Source organism: Physcomitrium patens, chromosome 9, assembly GCF_059467195.1.
Source record: "Physcomitrium patens ecotype Gransden chromosome 9, ASM5946719v1, whole genome shotgun sequence".
NCBI lineage: Eukaryota > Viridiplantae > Streptophyta > Bryopsida > Funariales > Funariaceae > Physcomitrium > Physcomitrium patens.
In genome coordinates this window covers 9,609,762-9,631,846 of record NC_143418.1, presented here as the reverse complement: position 1 = coordinate 9,631,846, position 22,085 = coordinate 9,609,762, and the positions used below count along the sequence as shown (strand labels likewise).

The window sequence follows — 22,085 nt, the reverse complement described above, 5'->3', positions numbered from 1 at the left end:
AATAAATAAGAAAAAAAAATCCAAAATAAATTTGCAAATAAACCATGCATTCTAATATTTGTTTTAGCTTTTAGATTAAAAAAAATATATATTATATGTGATTTAACTTCGTGCATCTTTAACTTTTTCATTACAAAAATTTTACTTCAAACATGAATTTATCCAATGATGCGGTTTTGAAAAATAAAATGTCTAAAATAAAATAAAAATAAAAAAGAAAGCATACGCAAGGATTAGTTGACAACGAACCGTACTGAAGTATCCTTTTCATGGTTTCGAAAACATTTAGTACTATTCATGAAGAAGTGAGGAACAAAGGTTAGGTTCGTTTGTTGGATTGTTGAGGGTGAGTGAAGTGAACATGAGACTGTGAAACTTGTTGGACGAAACATGCAACGTCCAACTTGGGAATGCAGTGACATGATACACTGCGTGTGGGAGAGGGGTTCGAGCTGGAACCAGCACTGTAACAGTGGCGGACATCGGAGAAGGAGGATGAGGAGGAGGAAGAAGTAGAAGAAGAGGATGATGCCGGAGGAGGAGGACCTAAAGCAGGACCAGACGCGGGAGGAAGAAAGGCAGGAAACCAACGGAGCAACGGAGAAAACATCCACGTGCATCAGGTGGGGTCATCACCTGATCCCTGCTTACCAACTTTCTCCTCCAGCTACACATTGACACATCCAGCGCCACAACCCACACGCCAAACTGCAGCCCCCGTCTGTGTCGCGGTGGAGAAGAAGTGCCTGCACTGCCCAACTGGGCATAGAAGCATCAGTAGAGCGGCAGGATCCCCCTGGTGCTGTGCTGGTAGCTTAGGGTGGTTCCAGCACGGGGCAGGAAAGAGGCGCCGCACACCACGTTGGGAAGGGGGGTTGGCTCGGTTTCTGCACGAAGATACTTCCTGAGCGCATCGCATCGCATCGCATCGGAGATCAGCAAGTGTCTGTGTTTGTGTGTGAGTGTGTGTGCCGGCTCCAGCCATGTCCTGGTGGTGGTAAGATCCATCCAGACCTGACAGGCAAGGCAGCTGCGGAGGATCGACTGCGTTCCAACATGGGATCGGAAGAGCAGTGGCTACGACCTGCCCTGCCCTGCTTGCCTGCTTGCTTTCCTGCCCAGAGTGAGTGAGTGAGAGAGAGAGTGTGAGTGAGTGAGTGAGTGAATTCAGTGCATGCCCCTCCCTCTCTCCTCCTCGAAAGCAAGCCAGTCCACAGCAAAAAGTCCAGAGCAGCAGCACCCATTCAGACAAGGGAGTCGGCCCGATGTCAATGGATGGACCAATGGATGAATATGTGTATTTTATGGATGTGTTTACGGATGAATGTGGCGTGTATGGATGAATTCTTCTTCATATGCGCCAGTCCAGTCGAAGTGAGATTTGGAGATGGATGTGCAGAGGCCCCAATCAAGGCTTCTCGTTGTCGTCCTTCTTTTTATTGTGTTTCTATATGATAATAATTATAATGACAATAATATTTAGTTTCACAGCACCAGCTGTAACCATTCTCTATTAAAAGGTGGAAGGATCACATTGTAGCTTAGATCTATCTTTGCGCTAAGTTATTCAAAATCTAGGTTTTAAACCCAACAATATGGAATGTCAATATAATAGGGTCAATCCATTCAACTTCTACTAATAATTGAAAGTAAGTGACAAAGGATCTTGCCTTGATCTAAATTAGACACCAAACCAGCTTTTATTCGTGTCATGTTATATTATTTTACAACTCATTTTTACATCTCTAAATTTGATATATGTATATATATATATATATATATATATACGTATTAGTTTTATTTCTTCTAGAAGCAACTACTGTAGTGTAAAATATATATATATATATATATATATATATAATTTTATTGTGGTTTTATATGTTATTGACTAGAGTACTTTATGGCATAAGTCTCTAATTTGAAACCTAATTATTAGTCAATACAAAATCTTATACTTAAATTTTGATTAATACACACACACACACACACACACACACACACACATATATATATATATATATATATATATACATTTAAATATATAAGAGAAGTTCTAATTGCAAAACTATAGTGGTTACTTCTAGAAGAAAAAATAAACCAAATTACATATATATATATATATATATAATTTAAAAGTATTAAAAAATTATTATTATTATTTAATATTTATAATTAATTCCAAAATAAATAAGTAAAAAGCCGATTTGCAGCTCTTACGGATTTTTATTTTTATTTTTTATTTATTTTTTGTTGTTGTTAGTATTGTAGTGATACAACAGCATTCTATGCTTAATCTGTAACGGATTTTAAATTATTTCTTTTCTGATAAATTTTATTACAGTTTTTGTGACGCTGTAAAACCAAAAAAATGCACATGTGTTTTTTACTTTATTTTTTTATTTTTAATACATATCAATAATTTAATCAATTATATATGATCAAATAGATTTTGTAAACAAGAAGCATCTTAATGGCAGGTGGGCACTCTACTATAGGGGGGAGGGAGGCCTTGGATGTTGGAGTGGGCAGGCATTTGAATGGTATACGATGGAATTGGGGTCATGGATGAAGGTTCTCTCATGCTTTCTTTCTTAACTTTCCCTTTTAGTGTTGTATTTTGTATTAGTAACATTTTTCATTCATCCAGATAAGTCCATGCAAATGGGAGAAACTGGTGGCACAAATTGACAAAACAAAGGTAAGCATGACATGTCAGGAGGGGTCCACCAAAATATATGTGGAAATGGGGGTTGAGGGAGATGAAGAAGCCAAACCCGAACCCAAACCCAAAGGTGGAGAAGAGTGCAAACAATCTGGGTAAGATCATCAAGGAAGGAAGAGCAAATTGCCTAAAGGCCACTTGACTTGACTTCACAATATAGGGGGCAGAGTGAAGCTGCCTCCCTCCCATTGCTTGTATTGAAACTGGGTTGGGGGGGGGGGGGGGGATGTGTGTGTTTTGAGAGTTTAATTTTGTATCCATTTGCTCTGCTCATCTTTTGTTGTGTATGAAGAATAAAGATATGGAAGCAAAGCACCCTTTGGACTGGGTAAGGGCACTAGCTCCAAGGCCCTCCTCTCCTCTCCCAAGTAAAGAGAGAGAGAGAGAGAGAGAGAGAGAGTCATGTGCATGGACACTCCTGACAAAGCCTTGCTTGCTTGCTACCTTGCTTCCAGATCAGACCAGACCAAACCAGACCAGCCCAGACCAGGGACCTCACCACTATTGCTTACTCCCATGCCAGCCTAGTTGCACCTCTATGATGCTGCTGCCAGCAACCTCACACATGGCTCCTCCTCCTCTAACTTACTGCTTATGCTTCTATTCCTGCAATGAAAACCTCCAGGCCAAGTGAGCCTTCTTGCTGCCTCTTTTCATTATATATATATATATATATATATATATTTGTATATAATGTGTTTTTTGTATTCTTTTTTCTTTTTTCATGATAATTTTCCAGCAGAATCTACTGAAGGGGTAGAACAGGAAGGGTCAACCGTTTATGAAGTTGATGAGCGTTGATGTTGAGGAGGGACACAGCCCTGTAGCTTGGTCCTATTATTTTATGAGTATAAGTGCTTGTATGATTATTATTAACATTATTTGCTTATTTAGTTTTTTTGCTAGAGATTGATGAGGGAGAGGTCGAGGAGGGGAGCTAGCGGACAAGAGAGATAACTCAGGAGGCTTGGGGAGGTTGAGACTCGGGAGTTGCAATCCGCCCTTTATTTAGGGGGACAAAATGAGTAACGGAATTTTTCTAAATAAAATCCATCGAATCATGGGCTTATGATCTTCAGTGGCTTTGACTTGCATTGATTCTCGGTCTCCGCCGGTGTAATAAATATATGCATCCGAGAGGAATTCGGAAAGCTGCCCCTCCACCCTACACTAAGGTAACAAGAATTTAATGGATTTATTTTTAAATGAAAAAAACTGCACAGGTTTTTGTGCTGTGGAGGGAGAAGGAAGGGCAAGGAGCAAACAAAAACGGCTGATGAGTCGAGGATCCGACGTGAAAAGCAAAAGGAGATCGCGTCATGAGCAGCAAGCAGGGTGCAACTAGTCTGGAGCCCCACCCCCCACCCCACCCACCTGGGTCGCGGCTCTCCACCTGGCCAAGGCCAAAGGGGGGCTCTGACGGAGTTGTAGTAGTGGTTATGAGCCCGATGCAGAAGTGAGTGCTTTGGGATCTCTTGCCTGTTTGCACGTTTGCACCCTTTCACCCTTTCACCTGCAGGGCAAGCATGCTTTTAGCTCTGAGACTCCCTCTGCTGCAGCCAGGACCACGACGACGACGACGAGTAGTAGTAGTAGTAGTCGTAGTAGCAGTAGCAGTAGAGTAGGCGATGTAGTAGAAGGGTACAACAACTGGTGCCTTCCTGGCCGCCCTCCTCGGCCTATGTTCCCTCATGCGATGCTGCAACTACTTATACGATGCGTCCGCATCTCACTCCAATCCACTGCTCTCTCATTCCTTTACGTTTCATTCCCATTCTCCTTCGAGCTTTACCTCTCTTCTCTTCGTCCTCTTCTTCACCTTATTGCGCTTCGTTGTTGGGTGCTCGCCTGCTTCAAGCGTTGGGTTGGTTGCTCGAAGCTGACATTGCTTGAGGCTGGCTGTTAGGCTTGTTATTGTTATTGTCATCGTCGTCTTCGTCCTATCGCCGATGCTGCTTGAACCGCAATTTGTAAGTGTTGATAGGTTTGAGCTGGGAGACGGGAAAATTGTTGTTGTTGTTGTTGTTGTTATTGTGTGTTTGTGGTTCAAAGCCAACTCTAGTATAAACTCAGCAGTTCGCAGGATCTTGCGTCTGCAGAGGTGCCCCAGCTGAAGGCATGTTTTCTTGCTGTGTGCAGCTCTTAGAGGCTAGCTGCGACCAAGCGGAAGTTGTCCTTGCCACCTCAGAGCATTGACAAATCGAGCTTTCATGAGTCATGGTCTACAGCTCCTTAATGGTTCACCGAATAAGTGGAACGCTTTCAAAGCCGAATCGGGTCCCGGTGCTCAGCTCTGGTCAAAACCAATCGTAATTAAGAGTAGTCTGAAATGGATGTGAGTCTTACCGTATACAATGTTGTGCTTCCAAGTAAGTGATCCTAGCACATGGCACGATATTCTCTTGAAAAAGAAGGTTTGATCCAGTCAACTCTTTCCTCCAGTTTCTAATCTCATACTCTCCATGTGAGAGCTCTCTCGAAGCAGTGGCTTAAGCATAGTTACTCTAATCACACTCTCACATGGCTTCCGTATAGTGCACTAGATTTTTTGTAGATGCATCTGTACCTCTAAATCTCCACTTTCTGGATATGCATCCTTTTCCTAGAGACGAAGGTTTGAACTTACTCATGTCTCATGTTGTGTGACAGATGAATGCAATCCCAGTACATTACCTCAAATGTTAAGTAGTATATGATTGTACTGAGCATCCATAATTGCTATTGTACGTGTATGGCAGTGACTTAAGAGCCCGTCTTGTAGTATTTTCGTTATCACTAGATCCTGTGATTTGCACCAACATACAGCTATGATGTCTCTCGCTCCCCCGCCTCTCTCTCCCTCTCTCTCTTTGGGTGGTGTCGAGAACTTCTGTGGTGAACTACGTAATACCCTCGTTCACTGTGTCGGAGAGCTTCTTCATGTCTCATGTCTCATGTCTCATCTTGAGTGGGTGTACGTTACATTTACATGTTCGACAGAACTCCTGCCTTGCCAGAGCAGAATGACTAAGTCATATATCCATCTCTTTGCCTCCAATAAAATGTCCCCACTGACCATCGTGGAGTGTATCCGCATCATTTAAGGCCAAGTCATTATTCTTCAGCGAAACTCTGTGGAGTGCGTAACCTCCAAGGTCATCGTAGCTGGTTAAAAAAATGTTGGATGTGCTGGTATTCAAGAATTGCAGAATCTGTGTGCCGGAATCCGTTAGATCAGTCTGACCGTCTGAACTCAAGCGTGTAGAAGACAAACTACACTGATTCCTCATAAGCCCTAAACCTCCAAAGCTACCTCTTTCGAATTTATGCGGACGCATCTACCGCTTCTTCGTGGGAAGTTGATGTAAAGCGTAAGCTGAACTTATCAGCGAACTTCTTTTCTCTATGTTCACCATGTTGGTCATGGTACCAGGCTTCCCATACCGCTTTAAAGTTTGTAATTTGTATTCGATTTATAGCAGTTGCATCCGGCGGATAGTAGATACGTTATCAAGTTCATATGTTGTACTTAGGGTCGAGTGTGGCCTTGTTCAGATCCTATCAACTTTCATGAGAAGGCAACCCGTTCGCTCAGTTGACAGTTACATCAGTCGACGGATGCAGTCATTTGAGCTTGTTGAAATGCCAATTGGTTTCGGTGCGTGTGATGTACAATCAGCTTCAATACAGCTGGGGAATCCGCTAGAACCTTGTTCGTCATCAAGTTGCATGTGACGTCTAGTGTAGTATTGCACCTACTCCATCTTTGGGATGTTCTCTTTGTTCACATCTTGTTCTGGAGGGGCTTGCAAGGAATTCGTAGATGACCTTACTTTGTAATATCTTCTTACTGATATCTCAGAGATCTAAATAACTTCCCACTTGGATCTTTCAGTGACGCTAACACTGCCCATCAAGACACGGAGGATCAAAGCAAGCTGGGCGGCATTGCATGTGCGTCAAGCCGAGCTGAGAACTAGCTTCGATGCTGTATCATTATACTCCAGGAGCTGAGAGGATGAGGAAATATGTCCTCTGTTTGTGCATGAGCGTATCGATCTCAATGCAAGAATCCAAAGAGAGACCATGAGGCGACGTTGGAAGTGGGGTTCATGGTTGAACGGTGGGGAGTTGGACTGCCTGGCTCCCTGTATGCCACCTGCGGGGCTTGTCAAAATGATTGCCAGGCTGCATAGCTGGCATCCAGGGAGCCAGACAGACCTTTCTCTTGCCTCATCCGGGTCCCATCGATTGAGAACCACTTTCTGTCAGCACTTCCAAACAGGTGCAGATGCCAATTGACCAGGTCCTCTCGACCCCTGTGGGTACACCTACCGATTGGCCAAGGGAACATGTAGCGCACGTCCCATCTGGGACTGCATTGGCTCGCTCCTAGATCTGCTCTAGATTAGGTACTACATGCTTATCGGCAGCTTTTGAGTCGTTCTAAGGGATATCTTCACTCCATTAATCTGAAAGTAGTGGAGATACCACATGCATGTTGGGGATTACAGTATTTGAACACAATGCAGGGAACTTTTTCCTCCACGCTTTTACATTCTAACCCAAATTCATTTGTCTTGTTGACGCCGGCATCAAGTTGTTTCCACAGGAGATGACGTTACAGAAGACTTTTGCAACCAAGATGAGGAACATGGTTTCACATTGCTCTACTCGTCGGGTTTGCATTGCCAAAATAATATCTGCATTTCTGCCTTGAGTTTCGAAATGCATGTGTGGATTTAGATATGGTCGTGAGGTGACCACCATGCTTATTATTATACTTTTTGTAATAAAATAGTTTTCAATTCGATTACACTATTGTGTTCGTACATGCTACAGATGAGCACGTTTTATCTTGGGATGAACTTGGGATTATGATACTTCCACCAGAAAAAGTCTACGGCCAAAAAGTTTTTCTTTACATCGTTTCTGGACAGTAATGCAACCATTTGAACAGGATCGGAGAAATTGAGGTATTGCAGCCTTTGAAGGCAATTAAGCCATTCGGAAGCTCAACAGTCTTTGAACATGTGTGTCTGATGGTCATTGAATACATGTACAACTTACATTGTCCTCATGTACAAGTGAAGGATAGCACCTGTCAAGTTTCAAGCAGACTTGTGGTTTCGGATCGTCTGTGCGAGACGCTGAATCTAAGTGCAGCATGAGAGTACCCATGTGCATATTGAGGGTTTTGCATATAGATATATATATATATATATATATATATATCGTATGATATATATGTCCAGGATAGACTAAACGTAACTTCAAGCAGACTTGATTTTACTTAAGGTTTTATAACGAAACTGCATTTTTGCAACTCATGATCAGTAAAGCCTATTTATACTAGTATGTGCATTGAGGTGTCCATTCTGTTTTTGGCTTAAAATGGGTTAGATAGGCTTTCCATTGTTCCAAATGATTGGTGTACCAAGAAATTTCCATTTGTGTTAGCGGTCCTTTCGACAGAGAGATCTTGGGTGGCTTAAACTCAATCAATACGTCATAAATTTGCGGCAAGAGTACGTGAACTACTGTCCGGGGTAGTGCAGTGCATTGCCTCGTCAAAAAGCGTACTTTTTTTACACTAGCTCCAGTGCATTGACCAGTGATCACTGGAATCTATAAGCCATGGTTTTCATTCTCGTTTCAGGTGATTTACGCTCGATACATTGCATTGGCACCGCGAACGCTTTTCACTGAACAAGATACAATGGATTTCATCAGAGTTGCAGACATATCCCCTTGCAGACAAGTCTATCAAGGCCCCCAACCGACAATGCATTTGCAGAGAAACTATGCCTGATTTCACTGTGTCAAGATTGTAGGAACACCTCGCCTATGACAACTCTTAGATCATTTTCTGGACCTCGTAGTCAGACGCAACTGTCCTGTGGCACGAATAAAGGGGTGTATCACAAGGTACGATTTCTTACGATATGAAGCTGACAGAAAATCTGCTGCTAGGATTCCGTTCACGTGTATAGTATTTGCTGAATGTTTGCAGAGCTTAGACACAGCTGGTGTCGGATAGACTATCTGATAGTAGTGAAAATCTTTAACAAGCTAGTGTACACCTTCTACTGAGAGACGATTCTGAACTTTGCTCCTACACGGTCAGTACAGCTAGAGTTCATTGCTTAGACAGTGTGCTTTGAGTAATAAGGAAGCAGGACCAGTTGCTGGTGCTTGCACCTCCAGCAAGGAGAACTGAGTTTCTGTTGCTGTCAGCCACAGACCACAGCCACATTTCAACCGTGAACTATTGCAAGCCAAGTTACGGGATATGCATCCTCATCCAGCAACCCTTGCACGTTGTATGACTACGACATCGACCTTAAGCCTACCGAAGACGGATAGCTGCTGAAACGGTTTCAGCGTCCAGGTCAATTGGCCACGGATGCGCTCTATGTCCGAAGACGCTGCAACTGCATAAGCGTGGAGCATGCTTCAGACTCGACCTCCGAACTCTTTTATCAGCTCCGACAGCGCACTTCCACCGAGTAGTCTACTGAAATATATATATATATATATATATATAAGTCTCCCACATATTCCATTTGCACAAAATTTGTGAAAACGGTGCACAGAACACGCAGACAGTGAATCAGGCAGAGCCAGACCAGAGAGCCTATTTCAGGGGGCGTGGTGATTAGATCACCCAAGGAGCACTCTTTCATGCAGCAGATGAGGCAAGCTGAGCAATGCATACCGCCATAACGCAAGGCTGGAACTTACACGAGCTCACATACCAGGAAGGGAGTGAATGGGAATCTGTGGCGAGATGCAGCCATGTGAGCACGGCAATCAGCTCATCCATCGTCGGGGAGGACTCGCCGAGAATTCAGCTAAACCCGGATGCAGATTCCGCGACAAACCAACCGAAAGTTGCTTTGCTGGGTCCTAAGCAGCGTCGATGGATGGGGAGGAATGGACCATCCCACTTGGGCCACGGTGCGTCTCTCCCTTCTGGGCTGAGCTCTGCTTGCTTTATCCCTTGTGTTGCTTCTTCTTCCGTGGCCTTGCTCTGCCTCTCTACATACTTACGTGATATGTACATACAAGTGGTGTTTTGCCTTACATTTGAACTTCTTTTATGTTTCTCTTTGTGCGTGTGTTAGAATATGTGTATGCATGCAAGTGTACGTATGGGTTTCGGAGAAATATTTTCCTAAACTCGAAGTTATGGAGGATGAATATTTGTCGTGTTGCTTATACAAATGAAAAATTTGAGTAGATTCAGATTTCCTCATTGCAGCTGTTTATCTTTTATTGGAAATGGACTTTAACAAGAGTGGTAAGGATCTTATTTATCTCAATCATGCCAAAGTCTTTGTTGCATGCTCTTTTGTGTTGAAATTTAGAACTAAGTATGCTAATAATGATTAGGTCCAAATTTCACTTTGTAGGTGACATTTTTAACATACTAGTATGTAAATAATTTTATCAAAGATTATATATTTATCTATTATACAAGAAAACTTTGGTATAACATAAAGAGACAATGAAGTCTTTTGATTGGCCGTGAAGAAGAGAATGTAAGGAACTTGAAGAACGTTGGAATAACAAGAATGAGAGAACATGGAAATGAGGGAATTGATGGATGTGCCAAAGATTGCAATACTCAATTGCACAAATCACAAATAATTATTAAAATCTAATATTTAAATTATATCTAAGTAAAATCCAAGTTATAAAATAAATATAAAATTATTATTCTAAAATTAATATGAGTTTTTAGAAATACATAATATTCTAAGATTTTATTTAGTATATTTTTAAAAAAATTATAAAATTTTAGAAAGTATTAAATAAAAATTGATTCTAAAATTTTAAATATTAGAATCAAAATAAATAATCTATTTAAAATTTAAAACTATCTATATTATCATTATAACTTTAACTAACTAAAAAAATAAATAGTTCTATAACTTGCATTAAAATATATAATTTATTTTCTTAAATAAAAATATTAATTAAAATAATATTAAGTTAAAAAAATTCTTATAAAAAATCATTCACAAATAAATTAAAATACCAAAAAATTAAAAAAATATTAGTAATACTAGTAAAACATATATTTATTTTAGATATTTTATAAAAAGAAATATCTCAAGGATAAAATTTTAATTTTTTTATTGGCTTGTATAAAAACCTTATTTTTTCATATTAAGAATTAATTTTAGATATTTTTATAGATTATAGATTTTATTTTTTATGGGTTTAATTACTCTTTTACTTATAATGCCTTAAACATTGCTATAATTACTTGTATAGATGCAACAAAAAAATAATTTTAATTTATTTGATTAAAATTATTATGCAAAAAATAAGTATTCATTTATTTAATAATCATCATTTTTTTGTTAAAATTAGAGTTTTGGATAAGCCAATGATATCTACTTGAATTACATGTCTATTTTGCAATCATTATTGCATGTTAGGTTTTTTTAATAGGATTAAATCTAATATATTTTTATAATTAAAATTAATTATTTCTTATTAATAATAGTTCTGCTATTTAACCTAGTTTCTATCTATCTTTTTACTAGCAATACTTTTAAATAAGATTTATATATATGTATATATATATATATATATATATATGTATGTATGTGTGTGTGTGTGTGTTATAGATCTCAATTCTTTTCCTTCTTTTACTTGTTTATTATACTTTTTCTTTTTATCAATAAGAATAAAATATATATATATATATATATATATATATATTATAAACAAAATATATGCTTAAATATATAAGTAGTGTAAATAAATATAAAATAATTGATTATAGGATTAAATTAATATAAAATTTTATTATTTGAATTAGTGATTTTTTCAATCTTGCATAATAATGTAATGATAAAAATAAAAAAATAAAAAAATAAAAAAAATGATTGTTAAAGTAATGATGTTTTATTAAAATAAAGATTAAACTTGTTTTATATAAATTTATACATAATATCATTTGTTGTGTAGAATATGTAACATATGGAATTATATTTGATTATATAGTGAATAATAACATATATTATAATAGGAATATGTTTATTATATAATTATTGATGTTCTTTTCTAGCTTTTCTAAAATCTTAACTAGTATATATTTTGTAGATTTTATCAAAAAACTCTTTAAGAATATCTTAAGTTCAAGGAAGTTTTATCTGCAAGTTATGACAATAATGAAAGACTTGTTCACTAAATCTTTAGAAGAAATTGTTTGAAAGAAAATAGATAAATCTATTTACATGTTTTCAAAATAATAATAGTAAACTTTGTAAGATTAGTTTAATACTCAAAACCATTTTTTTAAATTTAAAAATTAAGATGTTATAACTAAATTCTAAAGCCACAAGAAGAATTTTAAAAAATGAATAATACATATACAATCACTAAACAACACAATTGCTAATTCTAAATTTAAAACTTAAATCTAATTTTTTTTTGTAATTAATTCTTATACAAAATATTTTAAGATCTAGATAAAATAAAGTATCAAATATTCTCTTATTATTAAAGAAGATAAAACCTTGTAAATTATATATTATAAAATATTTTTATCAAATATTAAAATTTTAAAACTACATATTGATATTTTTTAAATTGAATTTTGAATTTTTTTAAGATATGTTTTACCAAAGTTTTTTTAATATATATTTTATTCATACTTAGATTAGAATATTTATAAAAACAATTAAAAATAATTACATGCTAATTTTAATTTAAACCATAATAAAATTTTGAGTAATAAAAGTTGTTTTTTAAGTACATCAACATTACCAGGAATAATAATTTATAGTAATTGTTTTTTAGTTGTAAATCTTAAAAAGTACAATTAAAAGTAAATGTTATTCAAAATAGACTTAAGAATCTAGTTATTATACCAACAAAAACATAACCACAACTCTTATTTGATAATTAAATCCAAGTTATTTCTAGATTTAAAATTTTAATAATTGTTTATTAGATTTTTTTTTTGAATCTAACTTTATCATAGTGCTTAAACATATTTATAATTCAGAATAGTATTTTAAGCTAGAATACCTAAAAATCTTGTTTTAATGACTTACAATGGCCCCTAAGACTTTTTTGTATTTAATTTTTGAGATAATATGTAAGAACCTATAAAAATCATAAAATCTTTATTAATATTTTTTTTCTAATTCCAAGAGAAAAATAAGCTCAATCCTTGCTTTTAAAAGCCTTAATATCATAATTATTAAAATTTGTTTCTTTTAGAAGTATTAATAAAATTTACACTAACATTCTTGTTTTCTTTTATTAGATCTAATATTTCTTTAAAACTACATTAGTTTTTGATACATATAGATTTTTCTCTAATTACACATCTAACGTCTTGATGACTTTTCTAAATTACATAGAATACAAAAACATGAGCTAAATGTTTTTTTCAAAAATAAATTTTTTGCATTTAAAAATATATATAAAAAAATTGAGATTTTTTAATATCAATATTTGAATGAGAAAAAATTAAATTATGATGATAATATCTAATATGTAAAATTAATAATTAAAAATAGTATTTAAAATACTCACATATATAATATTTAAAATAACTTTATTTTTTAAATATACATATAATATTTCACAGTACTACTTTTATAATTTAGCTTTATTATACAATAAAAACAGCCATTAAATTTTTATATTAAAAACTTGTGGATATTTTTTAAAAATCCATATAGATTAGCTACCAATTATGTTTTTATGTTCTTCAATGCCTACACAATGTTATCAAAACCTACTCAAACAACGAATTAAATAAAATTAGATCAAACATAAGATTTAAAATGAATATTTACTTAAGTTACAATAACATTTTTCGGAATCTATTTAGAACCCTTGATTGATATTCAATATACTACTTGACATTTTAAAAGTACTCGAAATATTGACAAATGTTCTCTTTTAATTATTTTAATTAAAAAAAATATAAAAAATAAAAAATCAGAAAAATATATATCAAATTTTTTATATAAGTAAGATTTTAAAGCTTATAGACAATGTACTTTATTACTTAAAATTATAAATTTTAATTAAAGGTAATTAAAAAAAAACATCCAATTGTATTTTGTTGCCATACTTTATTGTTTATTGTTGTACTTTGTTTCAAATTTGTTTCTTAAAAGTTTTGCATTTTAAATTTGTTTTATTGTTTGATTACAATCTTTGTAATCTTTATAAGTACTTTTAGATCCAATTATCAAAAGAGGGGCTGGTGAAATATCAAAAATTGCCTCCCTTGCTTTAACTCTCCCCCTCTTTGACTCCATACCAAGGGGATAATAAAGTTTGAATCAGGGGATAATATCAAGGGGTAATAAAGATTGTACGGTGATATTTTGGGAGGTGATTTTTCAAGTGATCTGTGATATTTGGTTTCCCAAAAACTTAAGTCTGAATTCCCTTTATGGAACCTTAAAAGCATGTTGGGATGTAGAAATCAAACATTGTAAGGAGCTGATTTTTTAAAATATCTTAAACTATCATCACAACAACCTTAGACTTAGATGTTGGATCTCTTACTACTTATCTTATTTATTGACACTTAACAAGACAAACATTGACTAAAAGTTATAATAAAAATTTGAAAGTAAACCCATAGGTAGATAAGCACATAAAAAATAAAATAAAATAAAATAACGTTTATATTATATGGATGCACACAAAACAAACACTGAATCTATTTAAAGCAATGTCTTTTATTAAGTGACTATACAAACAATCTCCATTATCAAATCAATTTGCAGCTCAATGACTGATGACACAAGTTGCAACATCTACCAAATTTACATAACAACTTGTCTACTCTTTGGTCATAATTGCAACTTGTGACATACATATTTATGCGAAAAGCGAGAACCTTTCGATTGCGTCATTGCCTCATGTCAGCGAGTTGTGAATTTGCGAACATTCAGAGAATAATACCTTTCTCAGAATTATTCTTATGAGAATTGTGCTGTCGCATAAAGTTTTCCGGAATGGAGTGGCTCTATTGACATCTCATTATTCCACATGCACTAAGAGAAAATCTTGAAAAAACAGACATGTTTTCCGAAGAAAGGACAAAATACTTCATACGAAAGAGTACTACTCTCCTTGCACCTAGAGTTGCTCCAAAACTTGAGTTTTCCAACCCACATATTTCCTCACTAAGACTTCCAAGATGAAGTTAAAAAAAATGCTAGTTCATCTTTCGCCATACATACTTTTGCCAGAAGTAAGCTAGGCATAAGCATAGCTCTACAAAGTACATCTAACTCGTCAGAGTCATGCACTGCCTTTTCCTCATGTACTGATACCCTTCCATCCTGCTATCCAGGAGATGTAATACAGAAGTCGCTAAATTAGATTGCGACAAATCCAATTCTGAAATCCGCACTTAACGTGCAGACAGAGTCGGTACATGTAAGTTCACATGTCAAACAGTCAATGCTAATTCAATTTAAGATTTTAACATCATATGGTTATAACGTATAGTCTTCAAGAAATCCCACGAAACCCCACCAGCGCACTACCAGGGGTCTTCCACGGAGTGTTAATAACCGACCCCAATGGTTTTTCTATCGCAGGTGAATTGAATGGGTTACCACACATTGATTGATAGCTACCAATGACTGCAGAAATGCTTCCAGCTTGAAATCCCATCTACAAAATTCTATTTCCTGCGTTTGTACCTGGCATCCACGGATCTTAATTTTAGAATAACGCAGTGTTCACAGAGCAGCTTAAATGCAGGAAAATATTTTTGCTGTAAAATGGACAAACTTAAGAAAAAAATGCACAGGAAAAGAATGGGCTTCGACTAAGAAGGTACTGCCTAAGTGCAATACCTTGATTTACTCTTGAACGATCTTTTTGAAACTCCAGGCTTCCTTGTTGGCTTTTTAGGCTGAAACTCCTTTTTGCCTTTCTTCCGCTTATCATCACCAAAATCACTTTCAAACAATTCTTCAACCTCAGCTTTCCTGCTTTTGGTTTTTTGATCAGTTGTTTTTGAACCCTTGAGTTTCTTTTGAGGACCAATCTTCCCAGCCTTCACCAGCCTATCAACTGATTTAGCTGCCTTAGCACGACGATATGCGAGATCTACGAGTGACGTCTTGCCACCCTTTTCCTCCGAAGATTTTCCCTTCTTACCCTTCATTGTTTTCATCTGGAATTCAACATCACCAAGAAATCAATAAAAGATGAAACATGTAGAGCTCCATCTCCATCAATGGAGAGCCCGAAAGAAATTACAACAGCCAGCTTTATGGTGCAAGCAATTCTTGACAAGGTAGAAGGTTGCCAAAAATATAAACACCTCTACATCTGCGTCAGAATCGGGCCCATCATCCGCATCTTCAGCATCCTCACGCTCTGCCTCCAACTTCCTTCGTTGCTTTCGGGTCATGTTTTTCTAAGATAGGGACAGTAACGAAGTCAAAAATAAGTAAAGAATGGCTAGATTCTTAGCATTCTAGCCAAATAAACGATGCGACGAGAAGTTATTTAGCAGCTTCTTATAATTAAGAGAGCAGCTCAGGAAAGGATTCTTGCACCGCCTCGATCCAGACAATCTAGTGAACAAGCAGCACCTTAATTACGCAGACACAGAGGAACAAACCTAGTCCAAGTGAGATGTTTTCCAATTTTATTCAAATCACTACAAATACATACCTCCCTATCTCGTTTCCGCTTGTCTTTACGTTTTGCCTCATCCGCTTCCTCTACACTAATCATCGCTGCAGGAGCCTTTTCTCCTTTACCCTCTTTTCTTGCCTGCAAGAGCAAGCACCCATTCAGTTTCAATCAAGAATAAAACCCATAATGGATGAATTACTTGATCATACTTGTCAGGTAAGAATACTCATTCATACTTTAAAAACAGTCATATTCTACGACAACGTCAAAACTCATTAAGGTTGAGATCTCCTTCAAAACGATACTACCAGTCAATGGTGCGAGACAAAAATGTCATTTAGACAAAAAAAAAAAAAAAAAAAAAAAAAAAAAAAAAAAAAACGTTTTCTGGTAGATAAATCATCATGACGGAACTTCGTGAACCGGATAGTCTTACTTTGGCGGCGGCTATGGTTGTCTTCTTTTCCTTAGTAGATAAGAACCACTCTCGTTTAGGTCGGGAAAATATCTCCTTCTCGTGGTCCATCATATTTTGCGCCTGAACATTCGTTAAAAAATTCGACAAGCTACAGTAAGGAAGTGGTAAGGCACAAAAAGTTGTTCAAGAACTGAAGCCTCGGCAGTATGCAGCTAATGCTTACAGTATAACAAAAAAGTTACAAAAGGAAACACCTTATTGACTTCCATCTCTGCTTTTCTAAGAGCCTTTTCCTCCCTGCACCACGAGAAATGAAACATATGTAAATCTAAACAGTCCAGAAAAGCCAGACAAACTGACTCAACGTTAGAAGGCAGTCGATTAGAACCACAACCTACGACGCACAGATAAGGAATTAATCCTTCATATTCAGCTTATGATAGGAACGTGAATTTAACGAAAGTCCAACGTACATGAAATAGCAAACAATCTCACCGAAACCAAATAATACACAAAAACCACTAAGCAGGGAAGAAAAAAAGCCATAAAAATGGTGGAAAAAATGTACACACGTACCGTTCAGCTTGCATCACCTCTCTCACACCATCTTCCATCTCCTCAATCTTGGATCTCCAATTGTAAATAGAGGTAGGAGCAACCTGACGATTTTGTAGTTGAGAGCCAGCCTTCTTGGCCTGAGCGATTCAATCACAATCAAATACAAAAGTTAGATATATAATCATCTTCGTTGTAAACAGACCTTCTAGACTAAAATGACTAGATTTGTGATCATCATGTGATTCCTTACAATCGCTTTTAGTAAAGAGCGCTCCCGTTCTGTAACAAATGTGACAGCACATCCTTTCCTTCCAGCTCTGGCAGTTCGACCAACTCTATGCACGTATCTGCAAGCCATCAAGAGCAGGTTTGAGTTCAAAGTCATGCTAATTAAATAACAAGATATCTCAATTGTAAAAGTTGACAATCCACTGTGGTCCAAAACTTACAAGAAAGATTCAGCTCACAAGAAACTGTGATAGACAGGGTAATAGGAATAATCCAACTGTAGTTCATCATCATTACACAAAGTTTTAGTCAAACAATAGAATAGTATATATTTGCAGCGTTCGCCCATGTGTGAAGGCTTGATGTCTCACACAGTTATGTCTGACGGACAATGAAAGTTGATGACGGTCTCCACTCCAACAATGTCAAGGCCCTGAATACCCAGGTGAATTATATAAAAAAATAGAAAACGCTCCAAAAATATTGATGAAATGCATAACCTACTGAAATTTCGAAATAAACAATCAAATTACACAAACACTTACACGAGCAGCAACATCTGTAGCGATTAGGAAATCTACTTCTTGCTTCCTGAAGCTCTCCAAAGCCTAGCAGCACAAACCATAATGATAACAAAAAATAAAGTCTTAGTTAGGAAAACATAATACTACAACACAATTTCAAAAGAAGACGACACTTCAATCGTAAAGTTCCCAAGAAACGAGACGTGGGCAAGAAAAGGAGAAAAAGTCTATGCTACATTCAATTGGAATGGCCTAAGATCAGATGAGTGAAATTTCTGCCACAAAACATTACTATTAAAATGTACAGCCATTCAGTACCTAAACTTTCCCATAAAACTGCTTCAAGTGAAAGTTAAACCAGTAGCTAAGCGACTTACATCAAGTCGCATAGCTTGGGTGAGATTTCCATGTAGTTCAGCTGCTTTCAAGCCAGCTAGGCCAAATAATATCTTCAACCGGTGCGCTTCTACCTTCATTCCACTACTCATACATGATGCACGTAAGTGTTAATACCTCCACCATGTATCTAACAAGGACACCAATCTATACATGCTCCAAGCACATCTACAATTTCAAATACGAAATCTAATAGAATTTATCTCCCAAATGAGTTGAAATAAGCTGCAAAGATAAAACAGCATGACGATACCCACAAAAATATCCGAAAACGAATTGTGCTGATTCAGGATAGTCGAATGGAGCCACAAACCTGAAAATTATAACTTTTTCTTTAAACGTTCGAGTACACAGAGCCAGCAAAACAGCCTCTTTATCATTCTCAAGAGCGGGCCGAATCTTCACCACTCTGAAATGCAGAAAGACATGCATCAGGTATATCCTAACAAAAGGGCTTTCCGAGATTAAGAAACATTCAAGCAATTTGAAAAGATGCATCCAAAAATATTCTAATGCTCGAAGGCATTGAAAGGACTCTTGGTAGGAAAGGTCATTGATGCTAAAATAAACAATCAAAACGACTTCCAAGATTCACACAAGCACGATAGGTTGAGGTGTATACTCTTCAGATAAAGATACAGGTCTCTTGGTAGATGGATCAGCTGAGAGGCGTACAGGACTATTAAGTGACAGATTGATGAGATTAGACACCTCCTCTGTCATTGTTGCAGAAAATAACATAGTTTGCCTTCTTTTTGGACATTGGCGTACCTGAAGAATGTAGAACGAGATTGCATCAGATGATGGACAAGAAAAGGCAAAGGAGAAAATCAAAAAGACAATCATGCTCCTCATCAAGTAGGTGAAAGCACATCATGGGCAACCCAACAGCGATAGGTAATATTCTAAAAACAGCTATGTACAAGAATGCGTACCAATTCATGAACTTCTTGAGTAAAACCGAGCTCAAGAAGACGATCAGCCTCATCCAGTACAAGAATAGAGAGATCCTCCAATCCCACAGAAAGAGAATTTTGCAAATGATCCAACATCCGTCCAGGTGTAGCCACCACAATATCTGGTCGAGCCCTCAGGGCAACCTCTTGCACCTGCAGTAACCAGAAGTGACAACGAAGGAAAATTCCAAATCAAATATACATTAGAAAGGCAAAAATGATATGAAATCTTGACAGGTACAAAAATGTTTCAGCTATGGCTACTATAGGCATCCGATGCTTTAAAACAAAAAGGGTGAATGCAACCCTAAACCCTAAACCTCACACAACTCAAACACTAGAACAGCATGAACACGTTCTGTATTCCTAATCAAAACATCAAATGCACGGGAAAGGAGATTCATTCACTAACCCCAAAAATCTTCACTAAAACACTGACATCAACAACGAGGTTGGTTCTACTTTAAAATGTGACAATGACAACTAGGACTGTAACGATCCAGCAAAAGCGACAAGCGACAAGTAATTAAGATCTTTAACCAAGTTTCTAGAGTCCACAACTCAGCACACACCTTCGACGACAGGCCACCGACAACAATGGCGGAAGTAACATCAGTAAATTGAGCTAATTTTTGCACCATACTGTGCACCCTGAGAGCACGAGACAGATTGTTAGCTGGTTCCTATTATTATGTTGCACACGACCACAGAGAGTATTTGCGACATCGAGAGGGCGGAGTGTACATCGAAGACAATGAAAACATAAATGAATTTATGGAATCATATAGAGTGACCACACATTCGACAATAAAAGCATAAAAAGCGCGACAGAAGAGCAAGAAAAGAAAATAACATACTGAACTGCGAGCTCCCTAGTGGGAGTCAAAATCAAACATCGAATGGCAGGAATACGACGTGGACGATACAGCAACCGCTCCAACATAGGTAAAGCAAAAGCTCCAGTCTGAAAAATGGCCATTAGAGTCATGTGAATAATTTTAAAATCGCTTGTGTTCAAAGAGTTACAACCAAATGGACGATAATTTCGATTATACGGTTAGCAACTCACTTTGCCAGATCCTGTAACTGCACTACCACAGATATCACGCCCCGTCAAAGCCAAAGGTATGCAAGCAGCCTGCAACAACCGTAGCCAAGTTCAGAACACAAGAAACACTGTAAATCCTGACGACTCTGATGAGAATCAACATGTACACTGGCAAACAAGTTGGAAAGAAAAACTGAAAACGGATGAGTAGAATCCAATATCAAATTACCTGAATTGGAGTGGGCTCTCTGTAGCCTAGGGTTTCGCAAGCACGAATCAGAGGCCTAGACAGGTTAAGCTCTCCAAAAGATTTTGCACTAAATGAGGCACCTGCCGAAGAAGAGAAAAAGCTACTTGCTTCCTTACCCTCCCCTGGACTGTGTACATCTTCCACATGAACTTTGGGCAGTTTTGATTTCTTCTTGGGGAGCTCTTCAATTCTCTCGTCAATATCGTCTTCGTCATCGTCATCTTCTTCATCCTCACTCTCGTCACCTTCTTCACCTTCACTCTCATCACTAACCTCAGACTGTTCAAAAAAGCAATGCGAGTTAAGTAGAAATTCACAGTGGATAACACGCATGAAACCTTGCAGCAAGGCTCCCTTTGACACAATTTAGCGCTCCCATGTTCAAGCACGCTAAGTCTATTGAGTGACTGCAAACTGCGTATTGCCGAAGGAAACTCATAGAAAAATTCAAATTCATTCGGAACTCACAGCTGGCTCGTCGACCTCTTCCTCTCCGTCCACATTGTCTTCCTCATCAACTTCATCACTGTCGTCGTCACCACTTTCTCCCTCGTCGCTATCACCCTCCATGTCCACATTCTCTACCTCGCCATTATCATCATCCTCTGCGTCTTCGTCCTCTTCATCCTCACTCTCACTACCCAGTCCTCTCTTGTAACCATTCATACTAGACCTGACTTGCGAAATTTTCTGGTCGATGGTATTAACCTTCCACTCAGTACCATGTCCATTTTCATCCGCAGTGTAACTCGAGAACTCCCACGGTGACTGAACCGCCACATTCTTCACCGCATTCTCTCCGCCTTCAAGCTCAAACACAAAGTCCTTATTCATTTTGAATCCTAAACCCCGCTTAAAACCCTGATGCAATTCAAAGGAAAAAACCGCAACATGCGCTCCCTCTCCCGCTGAAACTCATCCCCTTCCAACGGTGCCACAGTAGCGTCTCTCGACAATGGGAGATTTTGCGTCTCTCGATTCAGGGAGACACACACACACAAAACCTAGTCCAAATTCAACCGCGAAAGCCAACTTTCCCATGAAACAAAGGCAGCGCCAGAGCTGCTCGACGCTGCGACGACACAAGGTGCCAAGCCCAAGCCCTAAACCCTAACCCTAATTCGAGGCACTCCGTTTTCAGGAAGTCATGTGGCTCCATGTGGAGAAAACCCCTTTTCACTATTGACTGATTGCTTTGTTCACATGTCGAGATTTTCTTCAAACCTGCGGTTTTACACTGTTAACCTCTTGTTGAAAAAAATTGCAACAGAGTTTTAGTTTTTTAGTTTTATTTTTTAATCGCTAGAAAAAAAAAAAAAAAAAAAAAAAAAAAAACTCAGTGTTGTAATGCTC

General features: G+C 37.4%; 2 protein-coding genes and 1 long non-coding RNA gene across 3 annotated transcripts; 2 read left to right on the top strand and 1 right to left on the bottom strand.

Moving 5' to 3' along the window:
• The first annotated feature begins 2,743 nt into the window (after window positions 1-2,743).
• On the top strand, window positions 2,744-5,401 carry LOC149988364 (uncharacterized). Its single transcript, XM_090253332.1, has 3 exons — window positions 2,744-2,817; window positions 4,154-4,586; window positions 4,862-5,401. The coding sequence occupies exons 1-3, from the start codon at window positions 2,744-2,746 to the stop codon at window positions 4,916-4,918; spliced, it is 564 nt and encodes a 187-aa protein (XP_090109458.1). The 3' UTR covers window positions 4,919-5,401.
• A 1,860-nt stretch (window positions 5,402-7,261) lies between these two features.
• Window positions 7,262-10,029, top strand: LOC112286390 (uncharacterized). The gene is made up of 2 exons (XR_002971009.3): window positions 7,262-8,629; window positions 8,939-10,029. It is a non-coding gene; the product is annotated as an uncharacterized LOC112286390 (long non-coding RNA).
• A 4,866-nt stretch (window positions 10,030-14,895) lies between these two features.
• Window positions 14,896-21,805, bottom strand: LOC112287060 (DEAD-box ATP-dependent RNA helicase 28). Its single transcript, XM_024529681.3, has 19 exons — window positions 21,201-21,805; window positions 20,712-21,011; window positions 20,504-20,572; window positions 20,292-20,398; window positions 20,007-20,085; window positions 19,414-19,587; window positions 19,101-19,249; window positions 18,792-18,887; window positions 18,460-18,562; window positions 18,104-18,166; window positions 17,930-17,991; window positions 17,581-17,677; window positions 17,349-17,467; window positions 17,027-17,069; window positions 16,791-16,892; window positions 16,391-16,492; window positions 16,035-16,130; window positions 15,562-15,884; window positions 14,896-15,405 (listed from the first exon to the last, which is right to left on the bottom strand). The coding sequence occupies exons 1-19, from the start codon at window positions 21,564-21,566 to the stop codon at window positions 15,387-15,389; spliced, it is 2,469 nt and encodes an 822-aa protein (XP_024385449.1). The 5' UTR covers window positions 21,567-21,805; the 3' UTR covers window positions 14,896-15,386.
• Between the last annotated feature and the right edge of the window lie 280 nt (window positions 21,806-22,085).

Excerpts from the sequence above, each read along its gene's own strand:
- LOC149988364 (XM_090253332.1), top strand. The coding sequence starts at position 2,744 with ATGGGGGTTGAGGGAGATGAAGAAGCCAAACCCGAACCCAAACCCAAA. Across the intron at positions 2,818-4,153 it reads GAAGAGTGCAAACAATCTGG|TAGTGGTTATGAGCCCGATG; the intron begins GTAAGATCATCA and ends ACGGAGTTGTAG. Across the intron at positions 4,587-4,861 it reads TCGCCTGCTTCAAGCGTTGG|CTCTTAGAGGCTAGCTGCGA; the intron begins GTTGGTTGCTCG and ends TGCTGTGTGCAG.
- LOC112287060 (XM_024529681.3), bottom strand. The coding sequence starts at position 21,566 with ATGAATAAGGACTTTGTGTTTGAGCTTGAAGGCGGAGAGAATGCGGTG. Across the intron at positions 20,399-20,503 it reads CAGTTACAGGATCTGGCAAA|ACTGGAGCTTTTGCTTTACC; the intron begins GTGAGTTGCTAA and ends GCCATTTTTCAG. Across the intron at positions 16,131-16,390 it reads AGCGGAAACGAGATAGGGAG|AAAAACATGACCCGAAAGCA; the intron begins GTATGTATTTGT and ends TCCCTATCTTAG.